Here is a 26,502-nt window from a genome sequence, read left to right on the forward strand (position 1 = left end):
GTTAACAGTGAAATAATTCAGGTTATTTAAACTGATTCTGCACTCTGAGAGCCATTCTTTCAGATTGCAGTATACTGGTAATATCTGGAGGGCTCTCTCTTTCACTGTCAGGGCAGAAACAATTTAAAAAATACCTTGAAAGTTCAGATTCTGCAGAAACTGCTGGAGATGCTACATCAGGGAGATGCTAGCATGGCATACTACTAAGTACTGGCTCAGTGCAAACCCATGCTCAGAACTCAGAGGGTATATCTTCACTTCAAGTTAGCCTGCGCTCTTATCCAGGTGTTACCCTACCACAAAAATCTCTCACCTGAGTTAAGTGGTACTTTCAACCCAGGCCACGTGGCCTGGGTTGGAGGTATGGTTTAGAGCTCAGGTTCCACTTTCTCGGAGCAGCTAACCTGTCCCCTTTGCAGCGAGGACACAGGCTAAAATCACTTGACTGCTGATAGTCCTCCAGTGCCTTCCCAGAAATCCCTCCTGTGCTCAGAAGGATAGACAAGTTCTCCCACAACTCATTGGGAAAGCATCATGGAGAGGCTTGGTTTAGTGCATCACAAAGAACCATGGGAAACGTCTCCAGAAGACTTAGTGATACACATGGGTGAGTGCAGTACCAGTGAGGACATCATAACCAGAGTAGGTCTTTGTACTGTGGCTGCTGGCACCCAGGTTAGGCTAAGTCAGGTGCTCAGACCTGAGTGCCAACCATCCAGGCTCATTCTGCAGAGAAGACAGACCCACAGACCCATTCAAGAACAAGGATTTAAACCTGCTAAAAACCAGCTGAGGGGGCTAGCTGGTGGCGTAGATTAATGCAATAAAGGAAAACTGGGTTTAACTTGACTTAATGTAGAATCATAAATGACCATCATTTTGGTGGTCTCAGCTCACTCATTTTAAGAGATTTGCCAAAATAAAATGTTCATATGGTTTGGCACAATCGCCATTCCTTCATTCAGGAAGAGGTGTTAGAACAGCAGTAATGTCACCCTGCAGCGAAGTAAGGCTTGAGGTGTGGCTGGTAGAGAGATGGGGGAAATTGCATATCTGTTACCTCATTAATCTAGACAACACTGCCAGTCACTGACTTGTTTATAAACACCAACATTTACCCACAAATAATTCTCCAAAGAGAATCCAACCCTTTGCAGATGGCATGATCTGGGCCTAGCACAGTGGGATCCCGGAGTGGTGCTATTAGGTGTTACAATAATTCATAACAATAACAACACAAACTTTCCATATTAGAAAGGCAGTTTGTTTCCAAATTTTTCTTTTGAAGCCAGATGTAGCATAGTAGGAGATTTTGTACCAAATAGGTATAGAACGTTGGTCTGGAAAGGCAAATGCTAAATACAAGTAAATTAATGTAGCGTACATCTAGCATTGGTCAATATTTTAATTAAGAAAAACAAATTTCCATACTGAATTTTACAGGACCAATTAGTAATGTGCTTTTCAGTCATTTCCTGTGATGGTCACTTCTGGAAAAGCACACAAACTTTATAAATACGCCAGTCTGCTACAGAGATTGCAACAGCTACTGACTGATTTGACTTTGTAATATCGATTTTCAAAAAACCAAGTGGTTAAAAGTTAGGCTTCTAAACAAGTGATATGATTTCTAAATGTATTGTACACCAAGCAACTCCCATTGACTTCAGTGGGAGTGCTGGGTGCTCAGTACTTTTAAATATTAGGCCACTAATTTAGGAACTTAAATATAGCCCTAAAGCCCGAATTTTATGCTACTGCTTTTTAAAATCGCACACTCCTTACACACAGAGCAGCAAGAGCATCAGAGAAAATATTGTTGATAAGTTTTCTGTGAAGGCCTTAAAAACAAACCACCAACAAAATCAGCCTGGTTTAATTATCATTATAACTTTAGTGTCTGACTCAGTGGATATATTCAAGTGATGAATCTTTGCAGTAAGACGCATCATACCAGACTTAATATCCTTCAGATAGCAGAGGAAGGGTGTACAATGGTCTTATGTAACACTTGTTATGTGTCCATGTTTTATGAAACGTGACCCTACTCATATATCTAGTTAACAGCCAAAGCATTAAATACTTTAGCAATGGTTACTAGCACTGTATCGCATATTGTTTAGATAGATTTTGTAGTAGATTGAAAAGGTTTTGTACTTGATAGAAAAGAATAAAATACATTTTAAAGACCTCTTAACTGTCAAAGAGAGCAATGAGATAACCTTGCTCTAAATTTTAAGAGTACAATTGTCTTAATATAAAACAATGCCCACGAAAGAAAGATTCTTAAAGACTAATGAAAGGGAGTTTTCCATTCAAAGGAATACTACTGTCAAGTCAAATGTGGTCCTAAATGTAGGCTATTTAAAAACAAGCTTTTACAAGACCTAAATCAATAGAGACATTTCTATGAATTTAAAAAGAATGACAATGGACATTTTTTTAAAACAACAACAAAATTTCCCTGCAGTATATTGTAGCATATCATTGTAGCATTAAGTCAGGGCATGGGAAAGCTGAAGACAAAACTGATTAGAAAGTCATGATAAGCCAAAGAGAACCTGACATTCATTTTCAATTGTCAAGCGTGAGGACAAAAACCAAACAGCATAAATAGCGGCAAGTGAACAAGATTTTTAAAAATTTTCTGTTTTCCTTTCCTAAGGTAGTACTGGGAATTCTAGGAATGCAGGATGTAACCTTCAAATGTTATCTGCAAAATAGGTAAGGAGATTTATTTTAAAAACTATATAAGAAATGCCATACTGGATCAGACCATGTAGTCCAGTGTCCTCTCCAATAGTGGTTGACACCAGCTGCTTCAAAGGATGGTGCAAGAAACAATGCAGTAGATAGTTATGGGATAACCTGTCCACAGGGAAAGTTTCTTCCTAACCCCTATCAGTTAGATGTTGGCTAAAGCCCTGAAGCATGAGGGTTTATATCGCTTGCAAACATTTTTTGTTTTAATCTTTACTTTGGAACTTAACTCTGGATGTGTTCATTATGTTTAACCCTACACGGTGACCTTTCAGTGCAGAATGTAAAACACAAAGTTTACCTGATTCAAAGAAGCTGACTCAAGAGTCTATCAACAGTGGCATAAAGTGGTGGGGTATGTTACATTATTTTTCCACTTGCACTGGTTTAGTATTCCTTGAGAATCAAATTCTGCCTGGTGTGGTGGATTCAACTCCCTTTGAGACCAATGTATAGTGTGGGTGTGTAACAGCATGAGAGGGGCTTTACAAAAAAAAAAAAAAAAAAATCTTTCATGCTCTTAGTAACTTCTCCGGCTCCCTGTCTAAGTTTTATTCACTTAGGGCACCAGAGTGGATGCAGCAGGTGTATGTCACCCTCTTTTGCCACGTACACCTAACGTGTAGCTAACACCACTGTTTATATCACTTCTAGATTTTGCCCAGAAATTCCTCCAGGAGTTGCACTTCCCCTCTCCAGGCTACATTTGGCTGAATTAGCCCATGATCTTTATGCTCACGCAATCCCATATACATAAGCCACACTCAGATTGTTTTCAAATAGAACATATACATGTATATGAGATTCCTGAACAGAGGGTGAGTGTTCAGCACTTTCTGAAAAGCAGGTTCCTCTAAGGTGTCAAGCTGAGCACTCAAATAGAACATATACATGTATACAAGCAGTTTGAAACAGCAAAATATTATATATCTAATCTATAGCTATATCTATAAAAAAAATTCCAAAGCTCAAATTGATTTACATTGTTTATTTGAGACTTGTTGATAGAATTATGCTTTCATATACCATAATAGGATATAATTAATTAAGATATAAGTGAGGTGTAACAGGATCATGACTGGCTGAAGGTCGGGACTGTATTATAGAAGACTAAAAAAAAAATACCAGCAGATTGTTTCTGGGCCTGAATGAGCTGATTCTGCCAAACCATACTGTCAGGTACCAGGAGTCCAGAAAACCATGGCAAACTGGGCAGCCAGCAGACTGTTCAGATGGCCCTCTCCTCCCTAATTTACCTTATGGTTTTGAGAATTGGGGGTACAGGACAAAAAAACCCTCTCACCCCCAAAAACTTTATGAAGACCTCTGACCTAAGTGAGAGTGCTGAAATATATTGGGCAGAACCTGGGGGAGGAGGATGTTCCGCATTGGCTCTAGAGATGAATCAGTCTGCTTGAGGGGTTGCCCATAAATTGATCTAAAAATTCTGGACCCAAACTGTTTACCTACCAAAAGTGAACAAAAAGAACGATAATTTCTTAAAGCCTGTTAAAAAATCATCTGGCATACATGTAATTATAAGAGACATCAAAACCTCCCACAGAAAACTGAAAGCTACAAGGAAGAACAAAGTAATAAAATTACCAAGCTGCTTGTCTTCCATTTCCTCAATTTCTAATTAAGAGAAATCAGAACACTGATAAGTGATTCAATGAATCCAATTGATTTCATTTAGCAAAAAACTCAAGAGCCACCAATCAATAACAAGACTTCACTCAAGCATATGCTGGATCACAGAAGGATCCACTTCTACGGCCATCAGACTGGTGTGCAGATTTTGGATTGTTGCTTTGATTCCAAAACGCTGTCTCCAAAGGACAAATGCAGCCACAATCTGTGATTGCACATTGTGAGGGTGATTGACTTTACATCTGTAGATGTCATTCAGTGACAAACCCAGGGACAGTACAATATGCTCCCACTCAGGCCCCAGACTCCTGGCAAGTTTGTTAATCTGCTGATCTGTTGGTGGGTTCTTCAAAACATCTGGTGGAATTCCAGTTAACCCGTCACCTGGAAAAAAGCAAAAAGCATACATACATCACAAGGCAATATTTTGGGCAAAAAATGGGCAAGGTTAATGCAGCCGGAAGCTTCAACAAAAGGGTTAAGGTTTATGGTTAAAGACTGAATTAATTTAGGGAACAAAACATATATAAAACAGAAGGATTCATTACAAAAAAAAAGTGCTAAACAAACTTTGTTATAGGACTCTGAGATTTAGGAAAATAAAAGACCTAGACATTGTGATACTACTGAGGGTATGTCTACACAGCCTGTGGAACCAAGCCTCCCAGCCTGGGCTAGCAGGGCTCACACTAGCATAGGTGCTGGAACTAGGAATGCTGGGGGTGCTGCCACACCCCATGGCTTGAAGTGGTTTCCATCATATGCAACGTTTACAGTCTGGTTCAATGGCTCTCTGTGCCTCCACTATACAAATTGTTCCAGCTCCATCGCACAGTAGCCCTCCAAAAAGAGCTGTGTAGGCAGCGCTTTGAAATTGCGGCTTGGGTTGGAGCTCTGGCTCTGAAGCCCCCTCCATCCCCTTCCTAGGCTTCAGAGCCCGAACTGCAACTTCACTAGCTCAGACATCGGTGAGAGGTTTTTCGCAGGAGTGGGTGGGTGAGATTCTGTGGCCTGCGTTGTGCAGGAGGTCGGACTAGATGATCATAACGGTCCCTTCTGACCTTCATATCTATGAATCTATTAAACTAGTTTCAGAGGGCTAGCACAAGTCCTGCTAGCCCGAGTCTGTCAACCCAGGCTGGGAAGCTTGCTGTCACAGACTAGTACACATACTCTAAGAGGCCAAGAGTTTCAGAACTGACTGGTGGTACTGGGTGCCTAACTTGAGATTCCTGAACAGAGGGCGAGTGTTCAGCACTTCCTGAAAAGCAGGTTCCTCTAAGGTGTCAAGCTGAGCACTCAAAATCACCAGTCGCTTTGGAAAACTTTGGCCAGAGTTTATGTCATAGTTGCTAAGGCCAGAACGGATCATTATGGTCATCTAGTCTCATCTTCTGCATAAACACAGGCCATAGAATTTTGGCCCGTAATTGCGTCAAGCCCATAATTCCTGGTTTAACTACTGTATATCTTTGAGAAAAATATCCAACCTTAAAGACTTCAAGGGATGAAGAATCCACCACATTCCTAGATAACTTGTTCCAATGGTTAATTAACCACATAGTTAAAAATTTGTTCTTTACTTTTAGTCTAAATTTGTCTCGCCTCAGCTTCCAGCCATTGGATCTTGTTATGCCTTTGTCTGTTATATGAAAGAGCCACCTACTATCAGAAATCTTCTCCCCATAGAGTTACTTATAGAGCATGATCATCCCTTAACCATCCTCTTTTAAGTTAAATACATTGAGCTTCTTTCGTCTCACTAAGAGGCATGCTCAAATCATCCTTGTTGCTCATTTTTGATCTCTTTCCAATTTGTCAAAGTCCTTTTTGAAGCGTGGCCATGATGAGTAGACACAGTATTGCAGTAATGGTCTCACTAAGGCTTTATACAGTGATAGTAAAATCTCCATACTGCTTCTTCTTCCCCTACTTATATGCGCAATGATCACATTGGACTGTGAGCTCATATTCAGCTGGCGTTCTACAAGTACCCCTAAGTCTTTTATGTGTTGATGCTTACCAAAATATAGTCCCCTATTCTATGAGTCTGATCTACATTCAGTGTGACCTAACTTTCATGCATACAGTTGTATTAAGATACATGTACTTCAAATAAGCCTGGCTTACCATGGAATCAAACTTGCTCTGTAGAACTGACCTGTCCTTATCGTTAGTTACCATTCCACCAATTTTTGTCATCTGCAAATTTTGCCAGCAATGATTTTATAGTTCCTTCCCAGACCACTGATAGAGATATTGAATAACAGAGGGCCATTAAAAAATCCCTGTGGGATCCTACTAGAAATGCTCCCAGTGGATGGTGATCCCCCATTTACAGTTACCTTTCTTTTTTTTTTTGGATCTAGCAGTTAGCCAGTTTTTAATCAATTTCACCAAATTGCCCATGTCTCCTCTCCACTCCTGCCAATACAATCCCAACCTGCAACGCCTTATCTCACTGAGCTATTTGGCCTCTCCTCATTCACAATCTCCTTCCCATTACAAATAGTTTCCCATAATCCCTCTTCCCCGACCCAGTTCCATTCATCTGGCCTTCCTCAAATCTCTTTCATGGGATTTCTTCCAGTCCCATGGTCCCAAAACAATTCTTGTGGCTAGCTCCTGAATTTTGTCCAAGCTCCCCAGTGCTTCCCGCAAAATCCAGGCATGTATTGCTCACCTCAGAAAATTCCAATGCACTGCAAGATTTTACTACCAGAGTCACAGACTACAGTACCAATACAGTCCATCCCCCAATACAGCTACCTGCGGAAGTGCATAGGTTACCATAGTTAACAGTGTTTAAAAATGTTAAAGGAATTGAACGTAAAACCTCCAGTTAACCTGGGGGGCCTTCCTGAGTATTCCTTATTGTAATTTCATAGGAACTGAAAAGGATATTTTAGATCTCAATGTGCTGTTCAGAGACACAGTCTTTTGCCTGTAAAGTCACAGCTGATACTAGTTACATTGAAAATGATGCAATTAGAAAGAAGGTATTGCAAACATATCTATGAAACCTAGTCATCCTTAGATAGTAACTGTCCCTTGAGATTACACCCTGATGCTACAGGCCAATGAATTTTGTACTCTAAATTTGTTGCCTGGGGGATTGCATCAAAATGGAAGATAAATACCCTCCAAGAGAGTGCTAATTATAGCCTACTGATCTCAATAATGAATAAGCAGCCAGCTCCCTACAGAAGAGCTGCTTTGTGAAATCTAATTCATAGCTCCAATATCATGCTCAGTCTCCATCAGCGTAACACAGTAACAACAGTGAAAATGCAGCACTCCCTTTGCATCATGAAAAGTTTCTTGTAAAATATTTTTGGCATAAAAAATCCAGGGCCTGCAGATCATTTGGGTCATTCAAGACTGATGTACACTATCAAGAGCTCTTTTGAATAAAATAAATAGTTACTGTCTGAAAAATATTTTAGGCTGCTTTCATCTTTTTGTCTCCAGACCACTAGAAGAGCCCTGGGGGGTTGGATGGTTAACAGAGGACTAATGATGGGCTACCCTGCCTTCCTTAGGTCACCAGTACAATCCCAGCCCAAGTCAGTACTAGCTGAACAGGATGACCCCCCCCCATTGGCCATTTGGTGGCTTATGGGAAATGAGTTGGTGGTCTCAGTCCAGATCACAGTGGATGTAATTTCCAATCAGTTTGCAAAAGTGGATTATTTTGGGCCTGATCCACCGAAGTTAATCAATGTCTTTCAACCGACTTCAGTAAGATTTGGGTCATGCCTTTTGTTGGAAATCTCAACAAAGGCATCAAGGATGAAATGGGTAAGAAAACTGAACTACCCTCTCATCAGTAGAGGGGGTCTCTCCAGAAAAGGGTTAAGACAACATTGGTGGGGCTGCCTGTACTGCCGCTTCCCAGCTCTGCAGAGGCCTGTCTCCATAACTGTTAATCTGAACCCTCCGTGAACAAATATTTAACTAAAACTAAAATTAAAAAGATATGGTACAGTATAACTATGGTTATATTGTACTCTGGCCGATAATATCTCATGGTAATACAGTTATTATTATGCTTAGCTACTAAATATAAAACAATGACTGCTCCCCTCCCCCCAAAGAACTGTTATCTGCCAACCTCCTATGATCTTTGCTCTCATACCAAACTGTTTACATTTTCTGGGCACTAGCAATAAGATGATTTTATGCTGAGGATATTGAAATGTGATAATGCAGGAGGCCTAACAAAAACACGTTATCCTGCGCGTCCATTCTCTAATATTAAACAGATTTGATTACACCTAGTTGTGACCCAGGGAACCCTTGGTGTCAAATAGCGGAAAGCACAGGGGGTTGGATAGGTTTTACAGGGATCTCCTGGGTCAGATATCTGCATGATAGCTCACCAGAAGGTGACATGAAAGGTCTCTACCGAGAGCCGGTAGCCCACTGGTTGCCATAACTATTGCAAAATGTATGTAGGGATAATATTTAAGGAGTTATGTATCTACACTGAAAATTATGTTCTTAAGGTCTTAGAGTAAGGGAGGTCACCAAGAGGAGACATACCTTGGACATATTCCTTTCAGGCAGGAGGTAGCAGACACTTATATCCCTGTCTGATCATTTGTGTATTGTCTGCCTTACACTGGAGGCCTATGTGCATACTGAGCCAGGTGCCAGTCAAAAAGCTACAAAATCTACAAAAGAGAAAATCTACAGGCAGAAACAAATACAGCAGGCGGAGTGTCCTGTTTATGGATGTAGAAAAAGGATGGGAGTGGTACATCCAGGGGGGCAAGGAAACTCACTCAGTCATCCTTGACCTAGGAGACAAGCTGACAAGTTGTCTGTCTCATGAAAGGAGGATTACAGACAAGCCTGGTTGTAAAGCACTGCAAGGATTTGGGGTGAGCATTTGCTCTAAGACACGAGAATATCTTAGTAATTAAGTCTACTTTTTAGGATGAGTGTTATGATTTTGTTTTATATGTAACCATTTATTTCCCCTGCTACTACTTGAGTCTCTGTGCTTTGTTAAACAAACTTATACTTAATTTCATTATAAATGGGGCCCTACCAAATTCACAGTCCATTTTGGTCAATTTCACGGACAGAGGATTTAAAAAATCATAAATTTCATGATTTCAGCTATTTAAACCTGAAATTTCACAGTGTTATAATTGTAGGGGTCCTGACCCATAAAGGAGTTGTGGGGGGAGGTCCGCCAGGTTATTCTAGGGGGGCTGCGGTAACTGCTACCTTTACGTCTGCGCTGCTGCTGGAGGCAGCACTGCCTTCAGAGCTGGGCAGCTGGAGAGCGGTGGCTGCTGGCCGGGAGCCCAGCTCTGAAGGCAGCGCAGCTGCCAGCAGCAGCAATGCAGAAATAAGGATGGCCTGGTACGGTATTGCCACCCTTACTTCTGAGCTACTACCTGCAGAGCTGGGCCCTCAGTCAGGAGCCGCCACTCTCTAGCTGCCCAGCTGTGAAGGCAGCAAAATAGAAGTAAGGATGGCATTGTACAGATTTGCCACCCTGACTTCTGTGCTGATGCTGGTGGGGCACTGCCTTCAGAGCTGGGCACCTAGCCAACAGCCGCTGCTCTTCAGCTGCCCAGATCTGAAGGCAGCGTAGAAGTAAGGGTGGCAATACCGTGACCTTGCGACCCACCTGCAACTCCCTTTTGGATCAGGGTCCCCAAATTTGAGAAATGCTGGTCTCCTCCGTGAAGTCTGTATAGTATAGGGTAAAAGCACACAAAAGACCAGATTTCAAAGGGGGGAGGGAGCCCAGATTTCACAGCCAGTGACGTGTTTTTCATGGCCGTGAATTTGGTAGGTCCTTAATTATAAACATAGCTAATTGCTGTGCATTACGTGGAGTGGTGATCCAAGGTAGATCTGGAAAGCTGGGATGTAGTGTTTCTTTGGAAACAGTGAATCTGTGTATACTGCAAGTGTCCAGTGGACGAGGGGCTGGACACTCCAGGGGGATTGGAGGGCTCAAGGTTTGGAGAGCAACTATTGCTACTTCTGCAGAGTAGCAGTGGGGCCTGCAAAGACTAAAGGGGAGTGTTTGAGTTGATGGTGGTGTTGGGGAGCTGACCCACGCCAGGCACAGACAAGGCTTCCTCATGCTAAGGGCAGATGCGGTAGTGAGATGCTTGGCAACTCGTACCCCTGGGAAGCATCACACAAGTATCTTGCCTTCAGCATGTTATCAGCCCTTTAATAATAAATCATCATCATCATCATCATCATAAATAAAACCCATCCAGGAAATCTTTTAATCTTCCATTTAATCCAATATGGGTGTACATGTTTCTGGGATGTTAGCCAGATGTTATATTTAATACAAAGCATTGTTATCTGAGTCCCATTCTATACTCTGTGTTGATTCTTTTTCATATATAGTAGCACAGTTTTTGGAACATTTGGGACAGATAGATAGATAGATAGATAATGTTATCTAGATATATAAAAACTGTTGTATCTTTATTGAGAAATATTTAAATAGGCCACTTTAGATTCTAAGTTACATAAAAGAGGGTTGAGGTTTATTAAGATTACTGTTTTACAAAAGCAAAGGCATTTCAGTTGAGGGTGAAATTTGCTATACAATTGAGGCCTTAGTCTTAACATATTGTTCAGATACTACAAGTAATTTGTAGTAACTACAAAGTATCCCCTTAAATACTACTTCAGTGTGCTCTAGTGAGCCTAGGTGTTGGGGCCATATAGCAAATTTCAATGAACAAGGATCAAACTCATAATCCTTTTCTTTCAGTCCTGATGCATGCAAATTGTATCGCACCTTCCAAAGCCCTGTCTGCTCCCATTTCTAAGGGCTAGTCCACATTAGAAGTGATGCAGCTGTGCCGCTGTAGAACATATGATGAAGACGCTCTATACCGAAATGGCAAAGCTCTCATTGACTTTAATGCTGCAGGATCAGGCGGGGTGTTCCTGAGCTTCCAGACCAGTGCACAGACAGGAGGATGGTACTATGCTGGTGAAAGCAGAAAGCCAACAGAATCAGGATCTAAACAGAACAGACCATAGATGCGTACCCAGACACAACATGGCTCTCCCTTAATAATCCAAGCAGCACAGCCTTAAGTGGAGCAAAATGGCAGGATGCCACCTGTGAATTCCCTTGTTCTTCAGGGCTGTTCTGACTTACAGCAGACTAAATGGGCCATTGAACAGCCCCGGGTCATTGGAGCATTCCAGTAATGCCCCGATGCCAAGGGCGGTGAGGGGAGATGGCATAAAACTAACCAAAGCAGGCTTTATGCCACCTTGAGATTTTCTTATGTCAGGAGACTCCCCAGCTGGCCACGTCAGTCAGCTTTAGCGCTGCTTTGTGCCGCTCGTTAGGGCCAAGGATCTGGTCTTCCATTCCCAAGATTGTTGTAAGTCATTAGGAAGTGCGTAATTCCCACAGAGTTCACAGCAAGCGTATCAATAGCCTCAGTGATGACTTTAGCCTCCTGCCTTCACTCCGAGCACAATTCTTCCCTGAAAAGTGCTAAATTAAAAAAGGCAGCCTGAGGCTCAACATTTCTCATCTCTCAGTGATCTCCATAGCAAATCTGCTCACTTGACAAATCTAGTGAGCCAACAGCCTGTCACACTCGGAACACACGTTTCATTTTTTAAAGGAACTTAACACCAAATTGCTCTCCCTGAGGCCCCCTACAGGCCTATACACTTGCTTAACTGAAACACATCACAGCTCTAACAGCAGGTACCAAACTGGCACACACAAAGCTGCCAGGTTCTGTCCTGCTCCAGGTGTGATATATTACACAAATTATTTAAAGAGTGAATGTTCCTATTAGCAAATAATTTGCATGTAGCTAGAAACTCAGGGCATAGACTGGAACAGAATTTGGCAGCTCTGACTGGTAGCTGGGTGGGGGCAGTGAAATCTGAGTGGGAAGCATGGGCAGGTGGTGGTGTGGGGATTGGTGCTGCAGCAGAGCAGAGTGCTAGGGCTCCCAGGGACAGGGAACCCCTGGGGGAGGTAAGAGGTACTTGTACTGCTTGTTGCAGGGTAGGATAGAGTGAGCTGGGAGCTCTGGAGGCCGGAGGATAGAGGATGTTGGGGCTCATAGGTGGGGGCACTTGGCAGAGGTGGTGGTGGGGAATAGAAGGTTCTGGGGCTCCCTGGGAGTTGGGGGCAGGTTGAGGGCTCCCTGGGAGTGGGGGGCAGGTTGGGGATGGGGTAGTTTAGCTTGGTTTGTACTGAGGGCAACCTGAGGCCGGTATCAGGCCTCCCTCTTGTGCTGTCACCCTTCCCACCTTCTCTTCCTGGCTGCTCCTTCTTGACCCCATTCCATCAGGCAGAACTACGGGCAAATGCCTGTAGCCCCCTGCAGCATATCCAAATACGTGAGGTCAAGGCTGCCCTGTGGGAATACGTGACTGGACTGTCAGATACATGTCCTGAGATATGCGTGATATTTAGCAGCCCTGCACAGTGAATGTTTACTATGTACAGCACCAAGCCCCTTGTTTGCACTTTGCAAATACTTGACAATGAGAATGAAGTATTACAGTGATGTTACAGTTATTCTAAACTTCAAAGGGGTCAGATCCTGCTCTCATTTAATCACAAGCATGGGCTCAGATTGCTCAACATTGATGCGGTCATATAAATTACCCAGACCATTTCCCAATTTCTGACGTTGTGCAAATTGGACATTGAACTTGCTCAGGGGAGGAAGAATGGCACTTTGCAACAGCTCCAAATAAATAATATATTCTGGAATAGGAAGCTATTACTTATGTACATACCATCCCCTTTCCACCCTGTCTACTAACAGGATGGAAGAGTCTGAACCAAAGCCCATTCAAATCAATGGTGGTCTTTCCACTGGCATCAATGGGTTTTGGAAAAGTATTTCAAGGATCAAGGAAAATGGATTTAGATGCTGTAATATTTGAATTTAGGCAAACAGGTTGGATATGTTAGAAAGTTTTCCTTATCAAAGTCAATTGAAGTAATATAGATTAGAACGTTCTTTAGAAGGTACAGAACCCCCTGCAGGCGTTGCTGTGTACAGGAATCTATCTGTGCTGTTGCACATATGAGCAATGAGTAACATTTCTTCACCTTGGGAGAACATGTCCATGATGCAAGATTTTGGCAGGCCCTGCCCTAATCTCTCCCCACTGCTCCCCTGGAAGAGGTTTTTACTCACTACTTAGCCACGCCTTCTCCTCATAACCCAGTACAAGGACATCTACTTGTAGTCCTGTCTCATAATTGCTGCCAAGAATTAGCTGACCTGTAAGTGGAAACTCCCTTTTCCTTGAATTACAGAATGGAATCAGTATTTTGGAAAATTCTGGTGATGGAAAAGCTATCTGCAGAAACTAGGGACCAGATTCTTTTCTCAGTAACACCTCAGTATAAATCCAGAGTAACTCCACTGCCTGCTGTAGAGTATGATCAAGCTCAGAGTCTGGCCTATTAAATATACTGCAATATGGAATCTGTACCAAGAGCAGAATGAGGAAAACACCACAAGTCTTCCAAAACTTGCATAATACTTTTCAGGTTCAGTTAGCACTTACCTGTTTATTCCCCATTCCCTCAAACCTACAGTAGCACAGGCTTTAATGAGAAAATTATGCTAGTTTGGGATACTCCTGAGTTAGGTATATACTGTACATATAGTTTTGCTCTGCAGCCCTTGTTTTCATGTCTGAATTAATTCAGGATGGTATGAAGCCTATATAACTGGATAGCTTCTAATCTGATGATTGCAAACAAAAACGTCATTAAAATGCAGAATATGTATCATACCAGAAATCACAGCCACTGACAAGTATCCATATGATATTTAGTATTTCCATGTATTGTAACTGATTGATTGAAGCTGCTAATAAAAATGGAAGACAAAAAATAAAATATGGTTTGCCATGTCCTTTGAAATGCTTCTACATAGGATCCGCAAATTCTCCCAAACCTTAAGCATCTGGTAGTGAACCTTGGTAACTTTAATAGTCATCATAGCGAGTGGGGTTTTGTGACCGCAGACCCAAAACAGCGAACAACTGTTGGAGTTGGCAGCTAATAATGATCTCACATTGGTCCATGACCCTAAGCAGCGTGGTATCTTCCATTCAGCACGCTGGAATAGGGACTACTGGCCAGGCCAGGGCTGGGTCACCTCATATGCCAATCACACACAGCCAGTGGCGTGTACCGTATTTAATGATTTTCCATATAGCCAACATTGTCTGTCATTGATTCAGATGGGAATGCATCTTCCAATTATAGGGAGTGTACTGAAGCCTAGATCAAACTTCCAGGAGGCAGACTGCGACTCCTTTACAGATACTTAGAACGGAGCAACAGATTATAACCATCCTATTAAACATCATCTCCGGGCAAGATGCAAACCATTGTTTCTGTTGTGCCATTTTTAAAGCTGCAAGTGCAACAATTCCACGCAGCTTCTGACCAATGTACATTCCATGTCTGAACGAGGATTGTGAAGAATTGCTGAGGCAGTACGAGCAGTCAAGTGATCCGGAGATTGTGGACCATTTTATAGAATCATTGGATGCCACTTGCCAGGCTTAATGGGAGGAAGCAAGAGTGGCACTTGACTTTATGTAATCAAGCCGGAAAAGCTGGAGCTTAATTCATCATCCAGGTATGGCTCAATGTCCATGTGCATTAATCAGGCCAGCAGTTACTCCAAATCAGATTGCCAGTCTTCTGTTGAAGGTCACCAAAGCTCCTGTTGACAGAGTTGTCAAATGACAAGTACATGATGAATGGCAATGTTTCCTAAGGAGTAATCCAGCTGATGGTAAAATGGAGCCATTCACTAGTCTGGAATTGTATAAAGTGCCGAATAATTTAAAAACGTGTACAGTTCCCGGATAGGATAGAATTGCGCCTGAATTCATGAAACATCTGGGATCTTGAGCTCAGGAATGGCTCGTTTGGTTTTTCAACAGAGTTCTGCGGGAATCTAGACTGCCTAGAATCTGGTGCCAAACAAAGATTGCCTTGCTGAAACCAGGGAAAGATCCACACTTGCCTTTGAGCTATAAACCAATTTACTTCTAAGCGTCTGCTTTAAGGTGCTTGAGATCTGATTTCAGAAAGAATTTGACCATCTCTGGAAGGCATACTGGTACCAGAGCAAGCTGTTTTTTGCCACAGTTGTAGTACATGTGATCAAGTGCTGGCACTTACAACTTCCATCAAAAATGGATTCCAACATAAGCTGAAAACTGGTGTTAGTTTTCCTTGACCTTACCATGGGATACGGTATGGTTTGGCACATGGGCCTCTTGGTGAAATTGTCTAGAACTATGCCAAGTTGGTTAGTATGTGCAATGGCTCTATTTTTGAGAAATCGCCATTTCCGTGTGGGTATTTCCCTAGCTGCTGGCATCATGTGAGAAGCGCTTATGTGAGAATCTCATTGTTAGTTTAAAAAAAAAGTGGGAGGGGGGGAGAAAGGGAATTTCTAGTAATCAAGGCTGTGAAGAAAAGCTAGAAATGTGAATACTGAAGGCTAGAAAGCAAATTAAAATAAACAGAACCCAAAATTCATTTTGTTTTTAAATCATGATTTTTAACACAATCATGATTGTTGGGGCCTGACTTACAATTTTTGAATGTTTGAGCTTGTCATGTTGGTCCCAACCAAGTTCTGTGGCACACTGAAAACTGAATATTAGAGGCAGTGTAAAATTAACAGAATTTAATCTCAAAATAAGTAACACAAGAAAGACTGAACAGATTATATTACTCATTTTATATTTAATTAAAAAAAAATCCTACCATTTTTAGTGTGCTTAAAGCTACAATAGCATTTCCTGTTTGCCTCAGAATTTAGCCCCGGAGTGCTGAAAAAAAAAAAGCTAACTTTTCCATGAGAATAGAGGTCCAGCTTGTGGCAGAATAAATGAAGCTCTGTATTAGAAGGAGGCAGTATGGTCGACTGGACAGAGTACTGGAGTGAGACTCATGAGATCTGGGTTCTATCACTAGCCTGCTGGGTGACCTTGGACCAGTCACTTCCCCTCTCTTTGGTTCTATTTCCCCATCTGTAAAATGGGGATAATGAGGCTTCTCTGCTTTGTGAAGCATTTTGAGATCTACTGATTACAAGAGCTAGGTATTATTGATATACATTAGTACTAAGTTAAACACATGTGCAAGGAAGTTACATTATAGTTAGTATGGAGCCCACAAGTGAATTTTCTGACATTTGAGCATTTTAAAATCTCAGACATAATGCGAAATTAATGCAACAGCTATGAAATGAAATAAAGTTAAGTAAAAATACATTTATGCAATGAATTAGGGCCTGATTCTGGAAGCTCTGCAGCTCTTAATGAAATCAGAGGGAACTGAGGTTACTCAGGAAGTGTTCAACCCTTTCCCAGATTAGGCCCCAAACCAATCTACCCTATCCCCCACATCAAATCCCCTCTAGGTTCTACCACAATACAAATAAGAAATAGTAACAGCAGTCAGCAGCTGCTTGTCATGATAACCATCAAGTACATGCATATCTGCACTAGATATCTTTTAGTTCCACTGGAACCATATTTAGCTTCTGTCAGTGCACACCAAGTAGATGTGGCTGCACTGAAAGTATGTTTCCCCCATGTATATTGTAAACTAGGGAAAACTGAAGTGATGAATAATTGTTTTAACCATTTTGTGACAAATTCATCATATGACTTTCATCAGGGGTTTGGAAATCACTTCTATCCACCTTGAACCCTCATCTCAAAAGGCCTATGCTCTCCTCTCAAAGCTGTTGAGCACACACTATTTGATTGCTCTTTTGCCTGGAAAAATCATGATAAAAATTGACAGTGTTTCTCTCCTAACTCGAAGAAACAAACAAAAACTCTTAATAAGCAGAGTGAAATTCTTATTAGTGACATTCCTAGAGAGGGAAATTTCCAAAGGATACATGCAACTTTTCAACAGAAAAATCAAGTGCTTTGGATTTAGCTGCAGCTGTTTCTTTCTTGCAACAACAAAAGTAACACTGCCAGTTATTAAGTGCTGTTTTGTTTTATAATGCAGTTAATCTCATTTTTTTTCCTTACGGGATTTAAACCAAGTACTACTGTAGGCTATTCTGTTTAGCCTTGATAAAACTATTCATTCCTTATAGAGATCTTTCCTCAGAACTGGCTACTTTTCTGGCCTTGGTTTAAGAAGTCAAAATTAAAGATCTATGCAACAGCTGGACCTCAGTTTAGAAGAGCGCTTTTGGATGGCAAAGTTATTTTGGTTGACAGGTGTCAAACCAAAATTAACATTGTATACACTATGCTTTACTGAGTTTTAGATTTTAGTGAAGTGAGACTGTTCCTTCTTGCCTATGATCACACAACAGGTCAGTGGCAGAACCGGGATTAGAACCTCATAGCTTGACTCCCAGTCCAAAGCACTACTGGACACTGCTGCCTCTTCTAGTTATTGTCAGGGTTTCCACACATGCTTAATGTAGGGCTCTGATAGAATCCTGACCTACTTTTATTTCTCTGTTTTACTTGATTTGATTAAATTCATCTGCAAGCTGGCTCATAAGAGAGACTAGTTAAGTTATTAGACTCCAAGAGTTTAAATAATAAATTGTTCCTAGTCATCTGTAGTGTGAAATTTGGGAGTGATATTTGGCAAATCCACTAACCTATTGATCTGAGGTGCCAGACTGAAATAGCTATTTTACTAGCTCGGCAGCTAGCTATTTGAGCTACAGCTGATAGAATAATACATACATATTTTTCTGAATAAACAAGAGAACCAATCTTGCAATTGACTATGCATAGATGGACCTCTATGTCCCCAGCCCCACCCCAACTGATGTCAATGAGGCTCTGCACAGTCCCAGAGGGCCTCCCACACATTGTACTGTAAATTGCAGGATCGAGCCTAAGAGTTTGCTCTGATATTGTTCCTTGGATCACATGCTTCATTGTTTGTAACTGTTCCAGTGAGCACCTGGTTATTTGTGAGAACATTTGAGAACTCGTAAATTTTCACAAATGTAAGTATCCAAACATTCCAATCAGAGCTGCATCATTACTGACTTACTATCTACTATTCAACCTCCATCATATGTAATCAACCTGTTTAAAAAAATTCATGCTATTGCCCCTTCTGTTTGCTGTGAGTGTAATGCTGTTAGCAGAGACAGTGAAGTAGCATGGACTGGGATGTCTTCAGAATGCACATGACACTCAACTTGTTTGTTTGGTTTTGTATTCGATGCACATGGTGCAGTTGTTAGACATTCCCCAGTGACTTGCTGAGCCTCAGGGTACATCTACACCACAAGCACTACAGCCGTGCTATAGTGTAGACACATACTACAGTGAGTGAAGGGATTTTTCCATTGCTGTAGTAAATCCATCATCTCAAAAGGTGATTAGCTAGGCCAATGGAAGAATTCTTCCATTGACCTAGCTGCATCTACAGTGGAAGTTAGGTCGACCTCACTGTCACACAGCGCATGAAATTCTTCACTGCCCTGAGAGATGTAGTTAGGTCAACCTATATTTTAGGTATAGACCAGGCCTAGTGTTCAGAAGAATACTTAGCTGGGTTAAGATCAACTCTAATAAGAAAGAAGTGAGGTAAAGCTGCTGGACCTGGGGAGAACAATCAGAGGAGATGGCACGTGTAATATCTGCTGCCACAGATGAAGAAGTTTGTCTACCTCTTGTTACTCAGGTTTTTCAATTAGAGGGTTTTGCTGGATCTGAAACAGGCTATGGATGCTGAGAGAACAGCCATGCTTTTTGCCCCAGTGGGCATCTGGCACCTTTTCCTCCTGGATGTGGACTTCACCACAATTATTCTTTTTTTTTTTTTTTAAACTAGATTACTGCAGTGCATTCTCTGAAGAGCTACTTGGTGACCACTACAACTCCAGCGGACACAGAATGCAGCTGCCAGCTCACTTTAGCAGTGCTTCCTGTGAGGTGCAGATTACACTTGTGCTCCACAGGTTGCACCAACTTCCAATTTTGTCTCCAGATGCACTTCAGGGTGTTGGTTTTAATCTGTAAATTCCTTTGGGCCAGATTCTGATACCCTTACTCATATGGAGTAGTAGTTTTTCACCACAGATAGTCCCACTGAAATCTATGGGTCTGACTGCCCAATGAGGCATCATCTACATGAGTAAGGGGAGCAGAATTTGTCCTTTTATGGTTTGGGACTCAGACTGCTTCTCTTCCTTGCATTTCCTCCTTGTCATTGAAACCAATGGACTCACTTGAGCTCATACTTCCTGGACGTGTTCTGCTGGTAAGTGGGTATTTTCTGTTAAGGGCCCCACATCTACCACTTTTGGTTGGACAGAGGCCCAAGTCTGATGACCATTAGGGCATGTTGCAAAGCCCACCCATTTCTCCAGGCTGCATCTGAGCAGGTGACTTGGTCTGGGATAAGTGAGCTGAGGTGGCACAGGGAGGCTTAGGGCTGAGAGGTTTGTAGACTTGGATTTTAGAGAGTTAGGGCTGGAGACGGTAAAAAAAGAAAAAGGCTCGATGTTTTCCTCAAAAACTTCCAAACACCACAGAAATGTTTCATTTTATTCTAAGTTTTTTGCCATAATGAAAAAATGAAACATTTTCCAGTGAGCCTATTGCTATGGCATGTGAACATGTTACATATCGAAATAAGTCCACATGAATGGTATACACATCATTATTTGTAGTGTGGTGGCAGTTTGAGGCTCCACTGTGCAAATGATGCACTGTACAAATGCATAGTACGAGATATTCCCTGCCCTGAAGAGCTTACATGCGATAAAGAGAAGACGGACAATTGAAACAGGAACCATACCCTTGTGTTTCTTGACATGTGTGCTTGTGAAATCTAAAGTATAATGTAGGGTTTTGTATGTATATTATTATTAATTATTTGTATAAATTCTCAACCCAATGCATCTTTACAGACATGGGCAGCAGCAAAGCGTCACCATTCATGCCTGTCGATGGCTTGTTCAACCCGTTACGCTCAACCTGGTCATGTCCCTGCATGAAATGTCCTGCCATCTAGTTGGTGATCTGACTGACCTTGGTTGCATTTGCATTAATTTTCTTTAGTATCTTATCTGTTTCTACCCTTCTATCTTGTTATCCCCTTCCCCCGCCATTGTAACCTTTTCAACTTTCAATCTTTTCAGCAATCAGTCCTGTTCCTTGATTATACACTCTACTCTCCTTGTAACTTTATCATGGGTCTTAAAATCACTCCACTTTACACCTGCCATCTTCTGAAGAACTCTCATCTCTATTGCCTCCAGCCTTCTGAGGTCTGTTTCATTTAACGCAGCTGCTACTAGACCATAGAGCAATACTGTCAGAACACTGGTTTGATAATTTTTCACATTGATACCAAACGCAATGTTTTTATCGGTCCATAATTTCATCAGCTTCTGTGCAGCACTTGTTGCTAAAGCACATCTCCTTTTAGCTTCAACCTTGATGGAACTATTGGCACAAATCAAGCTTCCTAGGTACACATATGACTTTATTTTGTATTTGTATTATAGTAGCACCTAAAAGCCCCAATTTTGCAGCTGGGGGACCTTGAGAGAGAGAGATTGTGACTTGCCCACAGTCACACAGCATGACTGTAGCAGAGCTGGAAACTGAACCCAGGTTTCCTAAGTCCCAGGCGACAAAACTTCCTCTCTTCCATGTGAACACCTGAGTTTTCTGTCTCCTGATCCAGGAGCACTTAGGATTTTCAGGAACTTCACCATTCTTTTCTTATTCTTTTCTCCCCATTCTGGGGGTAGTCTGGATTCAGTAAGGTCGCATCCCTAAAAGTAGTTTGGATTTCTGCCCACAAAAACTTATTCCAATGGGTGAAGAGCCAAAACACTACTGAAGTCAACCTATTATGCAATATATTAAAAAACTGTTAATGCCAACGTTGGGGTTTTGTTTTTTTAACACTGTTTTTCTCCATCACAGAATTCCAGTAACTGACCTAACTGAAATGTACTTTGATGAGTTACGACAGCACAGAAAACCCACCTATAAAATTATAGCCTTGCAATATCTTCCAAAGTAAATTGTAATCTTGGTATAACAGCTGGTGATGGAAAACTACAAACCAGTGGTTTTCAGGCATACTGAAAACAGTTTAATTTTGTGTGTGTGTGTGTGTGAGAGTGAGTGAGTGAGAATAACCCAGAGAGATAGATAGCAAGTGCTATTACTTAGACATCTACGGTCACTTAATCTCTTTAGTCCTGGGTTCTGCTACATTGAGAGGGCTCCAAATGATTAACCCCCCTGGAACACTAACAACACTGGCAGCCTATATGCTTGCTCTGTTGGTATCTCATTGCCTTTAATCTCTCTCTCAGGCAGCGGCAGACGGCAATAGTTCTCTGCCCAATCTGTCCCACTGCTGGCCTTACCTTGTATGCCTGGTCCTAAACCATCACTCCTCCAGTGCCTGCCTCCCTCCCTGCTATCTGTCGATCCCCAAAGGACACAGGTGAATCACATTAAAAACATGACTCTATCCCCACAGCTTCACCTCAACCCCACTTGGATTGGTGATGACAGAGAGCTTTTCATCTCAGCAGAGTTCCCTTCTTTCCCCTAGGGGTAGCAGCAAAGTTCCTCCCACTCAGAACAAACATACGTTTCAACAAAAATCTTCTCTACCCTCCAGAGAAGCAGCAGTGGCAGCAGGAGAGACTCCCAATGTTTACCCCTGTAGTCAGGCTGTATCTTCTTGAGTGAGCAGGCTATGCCTGTTGCACTGTTCTTCTCCAGCCACACAGTGTTCTGCTGGGATGGTGTTGGAAGAGCTTTCAGGTCAACAGGTCTTGGAGCTAACCCCCCTTTGAGATGCATGGGGAAATGCATGACTTTCTGAGATATAATTTCTGACTGTCTTCAGACACAGGCAGACATCTCTGCATTGATTACACTTCGGTCATGTTTCCAAGCTTTTCTCCACAACCATGAGAGAGAAAAGTCTTAAACTAAAACCAAAGCCAAAAAAACCACAACAAAAAACAATCCCAAAAAACAGTGTTGCCAAGTCTCTTGATAAAATCAAGAGTCTTGTGATATGTGACCTTTTTTTTGATAGCTCTGGCTTCTGGAGTCATGTGAATAAGTGTGAGTCTCAGCTTTCATTTGCAAAGAAAAGCTGGAAAGGTGAACTCTCAAGCTCAAACACCAGGAAAAAAAAATCTATTGATTTGTAAAATCTAATAATTTTTAAACCAATCTCATGATTTCTGAGTGCTTGGATTTGCAACACTGGTCTGATATAGAAACATAGAATAACAGGGTTGGAAGGGACCTCAGGAGGTCATCTAGTCCAACCCCCTGCTTAAAGCAGGACCAAACCCCAATTCTTGCCCCAATCCCTAAATGGCCCCCTCAAGGATTGAACTCACAACCCTGGGGTTAGCAGGCTAATGCTCAAACCACTGAGCTATCCCTCCCCCCATTTATGGATCAGGGGCAAAAATTGGGAATTGGTCCTGCTTTGAGCAGGGGGTTGGACTAGATGACCTCCTGAGGTCCCTTCCAACAGTGATATTCTGTGATTCTGTGAACATGTACGTTACTAATATATTTGCCCTCTTGCCAGAAAGAAAATGGAGCAATGTACAGTGCCCAAAAGGTGTGGATCTGGGCAAGGTTTATTGTCATGTGTATTGCTGTAGAAGAGTCAAGGATCCCTACTCACAGCCCAGGACACCATTGTGCTAGGCGCTATACAAACTGAACAAAAACATGGTCCCTGCCTCAAAAAGCTTACTTGTTCCCTCAATTCCTCCTTATTTCCAGTCCCGTTCCTTTTCCTGCCTGTCACTGCAACAAAGAGGAGGGAAACTGAGGGATAGATAAAAGCAGCACTAAACAAACGCTCGCACACAACATTGCCAGCAGATGAGATGAAGCACCTGCAGCCCTGGCACTCATTACAGTGCTTCCTGCAGTAACTGCTGATAAGAGAGAATCATCAGGACTGGAAGCAGTCCAGAAGCAGAAGGTCTGGGGTGGAGGCTGGGTTTGCAATAAAAGGGTGGAGGACATCACAGTACTTCTAGGTTCACTGAACAGAGAAGTGGCCAGTCCCATTCTCCTTTTCTCTGATCCTAGGATTGCTTAGACTATAAACTCTTCATTGCAGGGAAGATGTCTTTATTTGTTCCTGAAAAGCAGCTGGCATACTACTGAGTGCTTTAAAATAATAAATAGGATGGAGTTGGGAGGACAGATAGCTTCAGGTTAGCTGTAACTGTTTCACTCTTCCTCAAACACGCTTTAAAATGCCAGTAATTGAAGTGCTTTGGAAGATGAGCTAGTAAAATATGCAATTTGCAAGACTTCTGCACAAAATAAGAATGAGTCGGCAGGCCACTTGGCTCCTACTGTTGAGCTAATCTACATCCCAGGCACGTTAGCATGTCAGGAAGTAGTAAAAATGAAGGAATACAGCCTAAAAAATAAAATACTTTAAAAAAAAAAACTTCAAATTTTGCCACACTTCTTCATGAACACACAAATATTTAAAATGGACAGACTTGCAGGAATGTCCAGATTTTTCTAAGACATCTTGATCTGAAACATTCATGACCATCGCAGTAGTATTTTTCTTGGATAGTGTAATGAATCAAGTTTATTACCTACTGGTGCCAAAGAGCTGAAAATAAAATAACAGAGTTGAGTGCACTCAGGTTCATCAACTCAAACCAAATACTTCTGAAAAATTCATTGCTGTCGTACCAGGAATACAACTCTCAGGGTTTGTCTACATGGTAGTGTGATGCATTCTACAGTGGTGTGATTTCTAAAGTGCATTCACATGTTACATATAAATTGGTCCGTGTAGACCCCAGTCTGCATTAAAGGGTCCTTAGTGCACTTTAACATAGTACTATTTCAAACAGCACTATGTTAAAGAACACCAGCAGAATCTACGCAGGCTAATTTACAAGCAACACAGTGTGCCTCAGAAATCAAACTCTTGTGGAGCACATTACCCCACAGCTTAGACTAGCCCTCAGAATATACTGTCTCTCAAACTGTGTGTTAAATGCATATTTTATCCAGCTGTGTTATTCGAAGCAAATTGCTTATTTCAGAATTTCTAAATTAAATAAAGTGGCTCTGCAAAGACCCCAAAAGGTGAGTTCTTGGCATCTCCATCCATGTGCAGTGGGTGAGCACTGTATGAGCAGGGGGAAAGGTAGTTTTGCATGTTGGTGTTTAAAGTAAGTGCAAGATTGAGTTTTGAAAAATGTACAGAAGTACCACCAACTGCTGGAGAAGCAGGGCTACACAATTATTACAACTGAATTTATTATTATTTGTATTACTGTAGCACTTAGGAACTCCAGTCATGGACTAAAGCCCACAGGTGTAGTTTGACTTCTATGTTTGGAGGGGGTAGCTCCAGTCAGGCCAACAGGGACATGTGTGGGGGGCAAATTCTGCACCTACTTGAGACTTGCAGTTTGGGGGGCAATGCCCCCATGTCCCAACTACACCCATGCTAGAACCCCATTGTACTAGATGCTGTACAAGCACAGAATTAAAAGACGGTCCCTAGGAGTCTAGGAATGTGGTTTTATCAAACCTTACAGCCTCATTCCACACTAGTCTCCCTGACTCCCACTTTCCCCTGCTCCTTTCTGAGCAAACTGCAGCCCCTTAAACCATCTTTTTGATGGTAGCTACAACTATTTCACCCTCACAGCTTTTGAGTCCCTCCCCAGGGCACCCCCTTCACTACATTATATTCAAGCTTCTTTTCCTTGACTTCAAGACTCTGAGTAACTTGGCGCCTCCCTCCTTATCCAGCTCTTTTATTGCATCAGCCCTGCCTAGTCCACAATGCCACCAGCCTCAATACATCATTTTATCTATTTCTTCCACAACCATGCACACGGAGGTGACTTGTAAAGCCAATATTCCCTCCTAAGCTTCCTGGGGTAGGGGTTGTCTTCATATGCGTTTGGACAGCACACGTTCACAAGGGATACTGTCATATAAATCCTCTATGACTAGGGCTCCTAGGTGTTAGGGTAATACAAATAAATCATCATCATCTTTTCTTTACTTCTGGTCATGCCATGAGTTGTGGAGAGGAAGGGATGTTTTAGAATTATGCTTTTGCTTCCTTGCCTAGTGTATCCATGCTGAATATTTAGATCTAATCATAGATTTTCACCAAATGGAAAACATAATGCAGTAAACTAAACCAAAGCCTACTGAAAACTTTGGGCCATCATTTGATTTTAAAAATAAAAGGCGGGGGGGTGCCTAAAGCTGGACTCTTATGCTCATACTTAAGCATCTAAATACATGAGCAAATGTTCAAAAATTCTGAAGTTAATGGAAACTTCTGGGCACACTTTTGAAAACTCACCCACTTATTTTGGTGCTTAAGTAACAGCCTAACTTTAGCCACCCAGATTTTTTAAACTTTTGTCTCTTGAAGGAAAAGAGAAAGCAGTTTTAATCACATGGGAGAGGGGCTTTTTATTTTTTCTTTCTGGGACATGTCTACTTTGGGCTCAGCAAATAAGGACTCTACCATTAAGTATTTATCACTGAATACTTAAATATCTTGTTCTGTTTTTGCCAAACTTCCTACAAAAATGAAAAATATCCCTTTAAAAAAAAAACAACACTTCTCAGAGCTTATTTGTGTCTCCATTGGAAGGCCAGTTGCACAGTTTCAGAAAGATTAATATGTCCTCAGTCTGAAAAGGAAAGAGGCTGTATCATTAGAGCCCTGCATGGATACAACATTTGTATCTGCATCCGATTCGCAAAAACTGTCTGTGGATATCCGCAATCCATGGGTCATAGAATATCAGGGTTGGAAGGGACCTCAGGAGGTCATCTAGTCCAATCCCCTCCTCAAAGGAGGACCAATCCCCAATTTTTGACCCAGAGCCCTAAATGGCCGCCTCAAGGATTGAACTCAGAACCCTGGGTTTAGCAGGGCAATACTCAAACCACTGAGCTATCTCTCCCACAGTGATGCAGGGCTCTGCCAAGCCCCCAGTCGCCTCCAGGGCTCTCCCAGTGTGGAGGCTCAGACACCGA

At 41.9% G+C, this 26,502-nt stretch overlaps 1 protein-coding gene across 4 annotated transcripts in view; it reads right to left on the reverse strand.

Moving 5' to 3' along the window:
• Nucleotides 1-3,733: 3,733 nt before the first annotated feature.
• The window catches only part of CRADD (CARD and death domain containing adaptor protein), a 97,663-nt gene continuing 74,894 nt past the window's right edge, over nt 3,734-26,502 (reverse strand). For all 4 annotated transcript variants that reach the window (XM_077832308.1, XM_077832317.1, XM_077832299.1 and 1 more), the window contains one exon: nt 3,734-4,794. In XM_077832308.1, the coding sequence (XP_077688434.1) occupies nt 4,493-4,794 (302 nt within the window). In that variant the 3' untranslated portion in view covers nt 3,734-4,492. The remainder of the gene's footprint in view (nt 4,795-26,502) is intronic.

This window comes from Eretmochelys imbricata, chromosome 1 (genome assembly GCF_965152235.1).
Source record: "Eretmochelys imbricata isolate rEreImb1 chromosome 1, rEreImb1.hap1, whole genome shotgun sequence".
Taxonomy (NCBI): Eukaryota; Metazoa; Chordata; order Testudines; family Cheloniidae; genus Eretmochelys; species Eretmochelys imbricata.